Raw genomic sequence first — 13329 nt, 5'->3', positions numbered from 1 at the left:
CTTGCCAACCTGTACTTTACAATAAAAGCTTCCAGCATTCCAGCAGGCAGAATTTAATCTTACACTAGTGATTAGTAATTTTCTGTAGAGAGATTTCTGAAAATGAGGGATACACATATATGCATCCAAGTAAATCCTAAGGCTGAAATTTTGCAATAATATCATTTGATGTAAATTAACATTATTAATATCTACTACGGCTCCCAGAGTTACTCATAACGATATCTTGCCTGAGCTTCAGAATACTAAGGAAGCTCCTTTGTTTTTATGAAGGTTGTGATTAATGTCTGAAACAGGCAACTAGCACATCATACAGTAAAACAAGACAAGAGGAAACAGAATGGTGTTTTAATGAAAACAAAAAGTAGATGATCTTCAACCAGGCAACTATTTCATGCTGTATTTTTCTTTTGAAGAACATCATTCATTCACATCCAAAGTCACAAATGTAAAAAAGAAAATAATCAGGCAACATTTTTCTTCTATTCTTCTTCCTACCCACCACCCTACCCATCCAGGAGACTGTATTACATCACATTATAGATTCTGACCACCACCTAGCACCAACCTGCTTCCAGATGCAGTATCATCATTTTGGATTAATTTTACATACCATCTCCACCCTCACCCATGTTCAACACAGATACTCGGACCTAGAGCCTTCACTTTTGAAGGTCATTTGAGAATCCATGCTTGACCTAGAACAGAGGAGAAGCCTTTCCGACTCATCTGTGTACCTTCGTGCCCAGAGCTGCTCTCCTGCACACACTGTTCGAGGTTTCAGAGAGAGTGTTTCAAATTTCACATAGGACTCCCTTGCAAGGTCAGCTTCCTTCGCAGTTTTTGGTTTCATACGAAGTTTTAAAAGTTTGTAGAGTAAGAAAAATATCACAGGCAAAACAACCGCACATGCTGCACTGCTGGCCAATATCAGAATTGAAAACTGAGAGCTGTCTTCATCATTTAACCTATCAGTGGAGAAAATAATGCACTGCTCTTTTGTAGGTGGCACTCCCTTGGGTGAGACACATGCCATATACTGAGTACTAGGCTGCAAACCATCAATTGTGACTTTGTTTTTGCTAGAATCAGTGCTCAGAGGCAACATATCTTTCTCACCATACTTTGAGTATAGCACAGTCACTGCAGAGCTGCTTGTGGCATTGACAGTTTTCCAAGTTAAGGTCACTCTTTCATCAGTTTCACTGATCACTCTTAGGTTCTTTACAATGATATTTTGCTCAGCCGTACTTGCTGCATTCCATGAAGTCTCCTCACCTTTCTTTCTTATCTCCCCAGTCTGCTTTGTCTCCTCACTTTTCTTGCTTGTGTCTCCAGTCTGTTTTTTGATTCCATTTGTCACTGCCTTTGAGTTTTTCTTTCCATCAGACATGGGCCTGGATTGCTTCTTGTCAGTAAACCTGATGCTCGTTGATATTTCAGTGCTAACCAGTGCTGTGGTGGTTGGTGTGATGGGAAGAGGTGTGGTTGTCCTCTCAGGTTCCTGCTTCAGTTCATCCTGAGTGGTATTCTGTCTCTGTGTTTCTTGTTTCCTTCCATACTTCTGTGGTGACACAGTTGTAGTAACTACACCAATGACTGTGACAGTGACAGCAGCTTCTGCCATTCCTGCTAAGTTCTTGGCTTTACATCTGTATTCTCCTGCATCCTTGTATGAAATCCCTGTCAAGCTCATTATGGACCATCTGACACCCTCTCCAGGTGTTTCTTGAATGACTACAGGAAAATGCAAAGAGTGAAACATTATAAAAAGGGTAGGTAAAGAGAAAGGAAACACTATTAGACTACTTCTTCCCTTATCTATGCCAGGAAGAATCACATGTATTAAACTTAAAAAAAAAACAAGCCACACACACAAACTATGGAAGTCCCTGCCATACTATATTATTGCAGAAAAGTGCTCAGCTTCAGTCAAAATGGAATTGAATATGTGGAGGACTTAGAACAGAACTTGCAGTTTCACTGAGTAAAACAAAACCACATGAAGAGAAATCAAATATCTTAAAGCTTCTATGTGACTGGGAAATGCAAGTCTCAGTGACTTGAAATGACACTGAACACACTAGCCATTTAAAACATTTTTGGAAATTATCTTTGTCTTAAGATATTTCAGTAATTTGGACTATTACTTTCTTCAGACTGGTGATTTAAGATAACTGTGAACTACTTGGAATAACAATAGTAATAGACTTTTTTTTATATTTAAGTTACTGCATAAATATCTATCACAATAGCCTGAATTATATCAAGTATTCAAAATGGATGTTGCAAATAAACAGAAAATATTTGCAAATAACATGGAAAATATTGTCCCTCTTTATTGAGCACTGGTGAGGCTAATGTGTTCAGTTTTGGGCTCCTCACTACAAGAAAGACACTGAGGTTCTGGAGCACACACAACTGTCCCAACTTTTCCTTTACCCTTCCCCTGCTTCATCTATTTCCCCCCTTCATGCACATTGCTCTTATTACAGACCACATCCAGAATCAGAACGGTCTGTTGGACCTGTTCAGACCAAACCTCAACAAAGAATTTCCTAACAGCAGTTGCTGGCTACAATTGCCAGCTTGGTGCAACATCTGATCCATTGTTACTCATTATAATGATCTCAAAGCACAAGCAACCCTCAATTTCAGGCTTTCCCATGTCCTATAAAAGAGGAATTATACCTGTATAGTTCACTGGTATATTGTCTGACCTAGTCCAAGTAAGCTGCGGTGTTGGGTACCCAGTCGCATCACAGCGTAGCAGAACGTTGCTTCCCAGTGGAGAAGTGATCTTTGTCGCCGATGTCATTACAGATGGTTTAAGACACTGCTCTAGCTCAGCTCTCTGGAACAAGATTCCTGCCAGGCTCTCAGGTCCACTACATGAAACCAATGGATCAAGAAGTACGAGTGAGTTGTCCACAATTTTGGAAAATTCAATTAGCTTTGAAATGCGACAATCACAAAACCATGGGTTGTCCTGCAAACCTGAAGCAGGGAGGGAAGAGGGAAAAGAAAGAAACAAAAAATAATGCTGTCAGGCAATATAGGGATATTGTGACTACAATATTGTGCATGCCTACCACCAAGTACAAGCAAGGAGAGCCATGGACCTATTCTGAGTTTCAGTTTGTTTTTCTTCATTTGGCTGATGGGTCGGAGAGATTTTGCAGAGGTAAGGAAGAATAATATGAATGTTTATTAAGCTAAACTTTTTCTTCACAGAAGTTTACAGGAGTATAATAGATACAGTCACTACCTTTGTTTTGCTTTGGTATTTATCTAGGAAAAAAAAAACATTGAAAAGGTGTCTTAAGCCTGATATATTTCCACCTGCCTGTGCCTTCTGGAATGACAGCTTGTCAGGGCTATTGCATCTCGTCACTCTGCTCTGAGTCTTTTGGGCTCTTACAATTTGATTTTCTCAGACCCTTTTTCCAATGCTTACGGAGAAGATGATGCTTTAAGGGGTTATAGCTTTACACTGACATCTCTGTCCCTTGAAAAAAAAATAAAGGCTAAGGAGAAAAAGCTTTAGGACAATCAAATTCTTATCTGCCTTTGAACTGCACCAATATTCTTAGAAATCCAACTTCAATTTAGGACAACCTCTGAAATGTGTTCAAAAAGAATAGCAGAAGAGTAGAAAATGGGAAGGACCTTGAAAAAGCTGATGACTACAATGCTTTTATAATGGCATGCAAGAACACCATCTCTTCTATTAGAGGCTATAACATTTGCTTCTTGATTCAAAAGTCTTTGATTGGGAGGCTTCTCTCTCCTGGTGAACTTACTATGGTTAAAGAGAGTAGCCATTTCTGAGGCATATAAGTTTAAATCCTCAGCTGGTATTGACTACTCCACTATGTTGATGTTCATAGAGCAACAGCAGCTTCACCAGGTAGAACACAACATAGCATATCACTCACAAGTTCAAATATTTTCTCATTTGACTTATACATTTGGGTATACCTTTTTCTTTTTTTTTGCCAAGTATTAACAATAAACAAAACTTACAGTCTGAAATAAGGGATGGTGCCCAAGAGCTCCTTGCTATTGAAATTACTGACAGATGCAACAGACTGGTCGTATCAATTAAACCAATGTTAAAAACAGAACAGAAACACCTGCTGATATTGTTCCTTTTTATTGTGTATTTTTAGGAATTATAAAAATAACTAATGAAAAAAATCTGCTTTTTTTCCTGGATGAAACCTGTAGAGGAAAGAATACATGAATAATTAACTACTGCTTCCTCTTATCACCTGATCAAGATTAGGTTATTTTAAGCATAATGATGGTGATTGGTTAAAACTGTGGTAAACCCCAATTAATCCCTGCTCTTTAAAACAAGACCTGACCTGAAGAGATTCCGTAACTTTGACATCACAATCCAATTTCACCCCTCTCAGACAGAAGGGATTTTACATCTATTTGCTACTTACTGCTTGCTGGAACAGAGAAGGAGAAATCAAGGAAACTGTATCAGCAACTGCTTGTCTTAAAAGAAGAAAAAAAAGAAGAAGAAAGGAAAAAAAAACCCCAAGAAGCAAAAAGAACCCTCCAAAATATATTTTTTTTCCCCTCTGTGAACTTCACACCTATATTCACAAGCATAAGAGATACCATCCAAATGTTTTCCATATGTCTGGACATCAGTTGCTTGTGGTTCATATAAAATAAAAATTCTGCCAATTAAACACATGTATATAACTGTTTGTGCTCATCTTTTAAACTAGGGAAGCTGTAGTTTGTAGTTAGAGACAATATTCCTCGGTTTGGGTTTTTTTGCATTCTCACTTATAAGGTGTCAATTTTTCTCACTGTAGTAAGGAGACTGAGTGTTTGAAAATTAAATTCCCCTAAGGTGTAAGAGGGAATACAGGATCCCCTTGAAATCAGCCCTCAACAACCAGAGTTACTCCATAGCAAAATGCTGCTAAAATGCAAGTGAACTCCTAGCATAGCCTCTGTGCTACCCAGAGGACAGAAGCATGGAGCAGCTATGCTACAAGCAGGAGTCAGGACAGTGGCTCTAGGTCCACAGCATTAATCAGGATAGATTTGGAGCATCAGCAGGGGCTCTCATCCCACATACCAGGCAGCAGATTCTCCCTTACATTAAATGTTACTGAAAATATTTCTTCTGCAATGATTCCTCATCCTACAAGATTTACTGCAAGAAAAGATGGGTTTTATTATTGTTTCCAATACCACTATCAGCAGTCAAAGGCCTTTCAAATAGAATCATTTAGGATGGAAAAGACTTTTAAGATTGAATCCAACCATGAACCTGACAATGCCAAGTTCATCACTAAACCACATCCCTAAGTGCCACAACTACATGTCTTTTAAATACCCCCAGGAAGAGCAACTCAACCACTTCTCTGGGCAGCTTGCTCCGGTGCCTGACAACCCTTTAAGTGAAGAAATTTTTCCTAACATATATAAATACATGGCTTTCATATTCTCCCAGTGTCCTAAAGAGGACCCAAAGTTGCTCATAATAAGTGTCAAAAAATGACAAAATTGAAAAAATGATGAAGCAAAGATGCATAGTCCTTAGACTGGATGAGTGTTTAGCTCAGTCCAAGACACAGGTTTGACCATCTCAGATCATTCCAAAGGCCTGGTTTCAGCTTCAGAGGAGGGTTGTAGTCACAGAAGACTGTACTTCCGTGCTTTAGTGCAAAGAAAGAGTTACTTCAGTTAGACACATTGTCTCCCCCATCCATTATGCTTCCCAGTGGAACCAGCTAAATAAGCAGGACTCATAAAAATAAATATAACATATACAGCTATAGAAGTTCATTCCTTGCCTTGTATTTATCTGTGTCTTGCCAATATCTGACAGTATCCACATTATCTGTAGTAAACTTGCACAGCCACTGTATGTCATCAAGTTATGTGAATTTCCAAAATGGAAAGATGAAAACACTAACGAGTTGGGAGCAAGGAAAAAACACATTGAATTTGATTATTCCTCAGTTAGCTATTGAAGAGAACATAAATGGAAATGTAAACCTAGTTTCCAGACTACGAAGGGCATTCTGAGCTATAAGAGCTTGTGTTTAAAAGATGATAAAAGTGACAACAAACACATTGAAGAATAAAGGAAATGATTAAAAAAATTGGAAAGAAAAATAGGAGGAGGAAAAAAAAGGAAACTGGAAAAAATGGGGGGCTTTAAAAAATGAATAAGATGGAATTCCTGCTGGAAAATAATTTCCTAAGAAGAGAAAATAAAAATAATGCTAAGTCTCAGATGGCATGTGCATCTGATGGAACGGCAATTCTTTAGAAACCCTGGATTCTTTTCCAGAAATATTAAAGCAGCTTGTTGACCTAAGTACTAACCAAGGACAATAAACTCTGATAAATACTTATGCATTGCAATGTAACCAATGCAGTGTATTTTAAAGTTCAATAGGGATCATAAACTGCTCTAAAAGCCTTTCTATATTCTAGATTTAGCATATTTTAAACTTGCTCTCACACAATTATATGTTTGCATGTACAATGCCAAATATACGTACACACAAGTCTGTGCATGCACATTTTTGCAGTCTTCCCAATAAGGAGGGTTTCTCCATGCTATGTCAATATGGACTTTAGTATTCAAAATAGCTGTGAGTGAAATTTCCTTTGTAAATCAGTAACCATTCTCAGGCCTTAACTTGTATAAGATACTGCTTTTCCGTTCTTGTAAAATGGCAGTACATTAAATATTCACGTTCTGGGCTGACGGAAATATTCACCACAGCTTAAGACAACTTACACAAGGCTCTCTTCCAACTGAAGCTACAAGATCTTTGATCCAAGGTTCCAAAACAGTTAAAGCCCACTTCCCGCACTGTGCCCAGTGTTTCCTATACACAGTAATTGCTAGGGAATAGTTTCAGGAAAAGAAGCATCTACCCAATGTCCCAGTATAACAGCTGGGAGCCTGATGGACCTGCAGCATTCAAATTTTTGGCACCTCTACATATAACAGAGGCAAGATCTCATCTAACTGCCACTATCAAATACTGGATTCCTCTGTTCCTCTCAGAGACCCACTAGATGCAATTTTCCATATGGAAAATGCCACTGCCATAATTCGTGCCAGAAATTTCACTCTGTACAGCAGCCAATGCTCAAACTTAGCTGTGATTTGGATCAAAGTATTAGGCTATAGCTCCAGAGGTAACTAAGAGAGGGCTAGATGAGCTCACACACTGGTCCTTCAATCATTTCCACTTCTTAATTGTCAGCTCGCTCCACAGCTTTGTTTTGAACTGTTCAAAAGGGCAGTCTCCAAGACAAAGTCATTTGTGGCTCCTGGGGCAATTCACACTTCAGGGATTGCTCCCTGAAAGGCTTATGGATGAGACCACAATAAAGACAGGTCTCTCTATCCCATTCTTCCCCATGATGTAAGTGCATCAGTCTTTGCCCCTCCTAACTATCTTGCATGAGTATCAGACATACAACATTGCCTTGCTATTTGGTACTACAAAAAACACAGTTCTATGGGTTGCAATACAATTCTCAATTACTTCTGGCAGCTTGTACTGAAGAAAACCCATCCCCACCTCCAGTTACATTTTAGGGGCACTTAAGCATCCCTTAGGGCCCACAGAAAACACAGGGCTAAATCTTATGAAGTGTGGAACAGCCAGTCAGCTTAAAAGAGAGCTGGCCCTAAACTGTGTGGAGGACAGCAAGACTGAGCCATTTGGCCATAGGACCAGGAATAATTCCCTGACCCTCTTTCATTTAGGATAGTGTCCACATGGAGGAAAATCATATAGTGAGAGGTAATAAAAAAAGCCAAACCCCTAAGTACAATTATGATTTGGAATAAAGAGATGCTAACATGTCAGTCCCCTGGCAGAAAGTAGTCTATGGCTCCCCCAAGAACCCTTGAAGTAAACATGGGAAACCTGAGCTTTCTCTCACATGCAACCTTCTTGATGCTCAGTCAAGATACTGAAGACAAAATTGCTTCCTGGTGTCAGAAAATATGTATGCACAAACACGTGAGTTTGGGCGCTTGCTTTGACAGAACTGGGAGAGAAGCCAGCTCAAGTAGTAACTGCTTACACTACGTTGAATTGGGCTGCTGTCTTCCTGACTAGACAAAACCAGCATTTATTTACTGTGGGTTCCAGCTTCTAGCAGAGCTCTGGCTGTATACCATTCCAGGCAGGTACATAGGCTAGGCTGAGTGCTCCTACAGAGAAGAGCTGGAGCACATAGGACACTCTCGAGCATCAAAGTCTGCAACTGTGGCTATCACATTTTAAAGAAACCTTTCTTCTAAAAACCCAAAGGAGTCCAAAGGCAACCAGTAGCTATGGTAAAAAGAGGAGAAGGGGGGAACCCAACAAACAAAACCAACATCAAAAACACACAAAACAAAAAAAGAAATGGTGTTATTAGTTAAGGCAGCAAACAGGGCAGGAAAACGTATGAAAGGTTACTTCTATAAGAGATGGTCATTAGTTTTTCTGTATGTTCATCTTATGTAGGACAAGAGGTAATCAGCTTAGTTTGCAGTAAGGGAGATTGAGGTTAGATATTAAGAGAAACTTTCTCACTGTCCTCATAGATAAGCACTGGAGGAGGTTACCAGAGAAGCTCTGGAAAGGTCAGGCCATGGGCTTTAAGAACAACACTGATCTAACCAGAACAGCTCAGTTTATCTGGATCTGCATCCCAGCAGGCTACAGGACAGCCTTTTTGAAATCCTACCTGATCACATACCTTTGTGATCCTTATCTCTTGCCTCAGAGGAGGAGAATATCTATTGGTTACATTTCTCCTCCCTTGGGCTTCAGGAATCCTGGTAGAGACAGAAGAGGTGTTAGAAGAGCACATCTTTCTCCTGTTCTAAGCTGACATCTCCTATGGTTGGAGCATTACAGAGACATCTCAACTGCTAAGTCATCTTTCTAGCCTGATAGTTTCTATCAGCCATTCATTCGTGAAAAACAGCTTCTTTGCAATGGTCCTTCAACAGCAAACTAAGGATGAGCTCCTGGCAGTGAGTGGGAGTGGTATAACTACCACTTTGCAAGCTCCAGTAATATAATAAAACTAACACTCAGTGGAGACTAAGCCAACTTGTCAAAATAACCCATGACACAAAAAGCACTGCACTTTTTAATCTCCAGAGAAAGGGGATGTTTTCTTATTCACCATAGAGTTTCTTATATAGCAAGCACTGTCTGTCTTCACTGGAATATACTCATCAGAAGGCTATATGATGTCAATGAAAGAAAATTCAGCTAATAACTCACAGCTTACCTAAGGTATATTTACCCAACACAATGAAAGTACTAACTGGCATTTTACATCCTCAGATCCAAATCTTTAATAACTTCACAGAGCCTACCTCAGCATGTACCATTAAAAAAGGAGAAAAGCAAGGCACTGTTTGAACCCCATGTGTGTTCCCCTCTGGAGATCTGTGTTCAAACCCAGTTGTAGCTCATAAATGAAAATGATCCAAACATCACATTTCAAGCCTCTAGAGGACTCAATGTTGGCACAAGAAGGTTTGCCAGGACTAGAGGAGGCTGGCAAACTACCTGCACCAGCAAAGCCTGCAGATGGTTGTCAAGGGGGAAGGGAAAGAGAAGAGTGTGTGGGTTTGGAGCTTTTTGGTATTTTGGATTTCTTGGTTGGTAGTTTTGTTTTTCAAGTAGTGAGGGCCTTGTATGGCAAGGTACTCCCACATGAGATCATCAGGAGAATTAGATCTAGCACAGTCAGCTGCTACTTCACTGCCTTCAGTATGGGGGCAGGGAAAAGAGTACTGAGTTGGATACACTTTTACAGCTTTTTCTTTTAATCCTGAATAGATGAAGATCCTATTAATGCTGCAAACCTATAGCTACCATCCATGTGTGAAACTCATTCAACCTACTTGCATCTGTGAAGCTACTTATCTACAATCTCCCCTGAATAAGAGTTTTAAGTTGCAGTTTCTGCTGTGAAACAAAACAGCTGAACAACTGGACACTGAACAGCGGGGATTAGATCAAGAAACTGGAAATACTGGGCAGTACAATGTTGGGCAGATCTTTACCAGTGGGTGTAAAACTGCTCCAGTAGAGAGACACAGCTGGCTTTCCTCCCTTCACCTGCTACACTACCAAAACATCAAAACATCCACTATTGACAGAACTTTTCCAGCCATGTTCTGAGACTGCACGAGAGAATGGGGTTTCTTAGAATAAGATACAGCACAAAGTCACAAACAGAACTGATGTGATGGTATACTGGAGAGATGGAATAAAAGTATGAAAAAAATCAGTCTGACCAAACTATTCTTAAATACATACCTTAAATACTATAAAAGTACCTTCAGTACTAATAAAAAGTGCTGTGAAGTTGTAGGGATCAGATTCCTATTCTCTCTCTCATATTAACACGAAAATTGGGGGAAAATTGAGGATTTAATTTAAAGCAATGCAAGGTCAACAGGAATCACGGGGACAGCAGAGCCACCCCCTTTTGAGCCACCAACACTGTCTGCAGCACTGTGTCTCAGGACATGCTTCATATAAGCATCAACTCTAGCTACTTGTTTGGTTTGTGAGCCATTGGAAAAAATAGTTGCAAATGGACACGCTTGCAGTTGTTACCACATACAGTGATGAGAGAAATGTCAACCAAAACACAATTTCTGGAAGTTCTACATTTCTACAGACACTGACTGCTCCATATGGCCTGTATTCTGGTAGACCAGAATCTCACAGATTTTACTTTAATTTTATAACCTTGAGATAGCAACATGCATCGAGATCACTATCTTCATTTTATAGTTTTCCACCTACAAGAAATAAATAAAAAAAGAATCACTGAGCAAACCCACTGTGGATAAAGCCCACTCTCCTGAATCCCAGGCTGGTCCCCTACCTGCTCTCACTTTCAACTTAACATTTAGGTACATTTTAATAAGGAATGAGACAAGCTGTTTAACATACCCAAAATGACTCTCTGGGTCACTAGACTGTCTCTGCTCTTAGACAGGACAGATTCTGAGAAGGGAGGCCAAATATCCATCAAGTCTGATGGCAAGGTGGTTAGCTTGTTGCTGGATATGTCCAGGTAGGTGAGGTTTTTCAGGTACCGGCCAGCATCTGCAGGAATGCTGGTTACTTTATTATTGTGTAAATCAAGAGTCCGTAGGTTGGGCATCTCTGCCAGTGATTCCCAAGGGAACGTTGAGAGCAGATTACCATCCAGCCGTAGCTCATGCAGTTGTTTCAAGTTATAGAAACTGCTGATATCAATGTTTGCCACACAGTTGTAAGTTACCCACAGGTATTTGAGATCTACTAGGTAGTAAAAAGCTTCAGTTGGAATCCTTCGTATGACAGTTTTCTCTATACGAAGTTTCACGGTATCCACAGGAACATTTACGGGGATCTCATACATGTCAGGATCATTACAGAGTACAGACCTAGCATCAGGAAAAAAGGAAAAAAAAAACAAAAGGGAGAAAAAGAGATATTGACATTTCTTTATCAGAAATTTGCATTTTAGACCAAATGCAGATACTATTACTTTCTGCAACACTACTAGAAGAATAAAGAATGTCAGTTCAAGAGCAGTCCTCTGCATTTAAAAACCAAAAGGAAAATAGGGAGTTTCTAAATGTAAAAAAAAAAAAAAACACAAACAAAATACTGCCCATGGCAGGGGGGTTGGAACTAGATGTTCTTAAGGTCCTTTCCAACCCTAACTCTTCTATGACTCTATGACTTTCACATGATGTTTAACTTGTTTTATTATAAAGCATATAAGCACCATCCTCTGTCATCTATTCTATTGACAACTGAAAAACAGAAGCCATTGTATAGGGAATACATGCACATATCTCAAGTGGGAACTACATGCCATTTGTGTTACTAAAATTCAAAAATTTGGATTACTAATTTCTATTTTTTTCTGCACAATGAAGATTTAAAGCATTTGTCTGTATTTACCTTTCAGAACAGCCTGAAAAATGAAAATGTTAATGTATTTCTCTAAAGGAGAGCTTTCTAGCCTTCTTTCTGTTGTCTGCATAGAAATTGCCTGCTTTTTAGAGGTGCTAAGAACTTTCTGCTCCCACTGGTTTTATTGAAATGGGATCTTTCAGCATTTTCAAGAATCAATTTGCTTCCATTTCTGTGGGATACATTGTTTGCCTTCATCAGCTTTAAGATTTCCCTCCCCTCAATAAGACTAAACATTGTCACCCTTTTTTCTATATTTTTCCTTTATTTTACTTTCTCCTCATGCAGCTTTATCCTGGGTATATTGTGACAAATAGCAATGAGAAACATTGTCTCCCAAAACTGATATGACAATACCCAGACCATCAAATTTCAAATTAACCTCTACAGTACAAAAAAATCATATGATTTTCCTGTAGATTAAAAAAAGAAGAAACTACTGCATTTATTTAAACCAGAAATACCTTACCGTAGACAACTGGTTTCTGAAAACAGAAAGGACATTACAATAGTAGGAAAATCATGGAGCAGAAAGAAATTGCCTTCTGCAAAACCTGAAGATTTAAAGTAGCTATTTGCAAAGTACAAAGCCATAATCACCATCTGTTCCTATTCAGGAATGCTGTACAACACCAGCATAAAAGATGCCTTTATTTCAACTATGTTAGAATCAATTTGCAATGTATGAGAATGTTATTTCCAGTTTCTTCATCCCTTTTCCTTATAAAGTGCCTTGTATGACAAAGAATAAAATGTGTACCTTGCTCCAGTGCCATCGCTTCTGCCATGGTAAACGCAAGTGCATTGTGAAGGACAAAAACCATGCAGTTCTTCAAGGAAGATCATTAGGAGGTAGAAATAAACAAATAGATACATGACTTCCCCCCAGCAGAACTGATATGGAAAAAATTAAAACTTCATTCCTAGGCACTCATGTGCAGTGTGCTACGAATGTGAATGCAGACATCCATTTAGTAACAGCAGATTACATCAGATTAACTGAGATCTGTAGTTGCTTAACCTTCAAATGTATCCTGAAATGGATCAGTTAAGCCAGTTCATTCTTTGTTCTGTCAGAACAACATACTGTTTCCAGTCATACCCAGCATGTTTCAAGGCTATCTTAATATATAGTTTGCAAAGTTAGCATGCAATAAAATGCTTCTTTGCTCCTTCTAAGAGGCAACGCATTAGTTACTGTCCATAAAATGTTCCAAGGTTCCTGAAGGAAATCTAGTACAGCATGAGGTTATTGCATGGCATTTTCTTTAATACTGAAAATTACAAATTAATAGGAAGCCAGAGATAGATTCCAGAGTTCATAAAA

The 13329-nt window shown here is 39.1% G+C and overlaps 1 protein-coding gene across 2 annotated transcripts; it reads right to left on the bottom strand.

Moving 5' to 3' along the window:
• Positions 1-520: 520 nt before the first annotated feature.
• Positions 521-12878, bottom strand: LRIT3 (leucine rich repeat, Ig-like and transmembrane domains 3). 2 transcript variants are annotated; one of them, XM_005148690.3, is made up of 5 exons: positions 12763-12878; positions 10986-11464; positions 2692-2997; positions 1364-1737; positions 521-1270 (listed from the first exon to the last, which is right to left on the bottom strand). In XM_005148690.3, the coding sequence occupies exons 1-5, from the start codon at positions 12876-12878 to the stop codon at positions 635-637; spliced, it is 1911 nt and encodes a 636-aa protein (XP_005148747.2). In that variant the 3' UTR covers positions 521-634. The 2 variants fall into 2 exon arrangements, with proteins under 2 accessions (XP_005148747.2, XP_030904441.2); XM_031048581.2 differs by having other exon boundaries at positions 521-1737.
• Between the last annotated feature and the right edge of the window lie 451 nt (positions 12879-13329).

This window comes from Melopsittacus undulatus, chromosome 7, assembly GCF_012275295.1.
Source record: "Melopsittacus undulatus isolate bMelUnd1 chromosome 7, bMelUnd1.mat.Z, whole genome shotgun sequence".
In the NCBI taxonomy this organism is placed as follows: Eukaryota; Metazoa; Chordata; class Aves; order Psittaciformes; family Psittaculidae; genus Melopsittacus; species Melopsittacus undulatus.
This window is presented reverse-complemented; position numbering and strand designations above follow the sequence as displayed.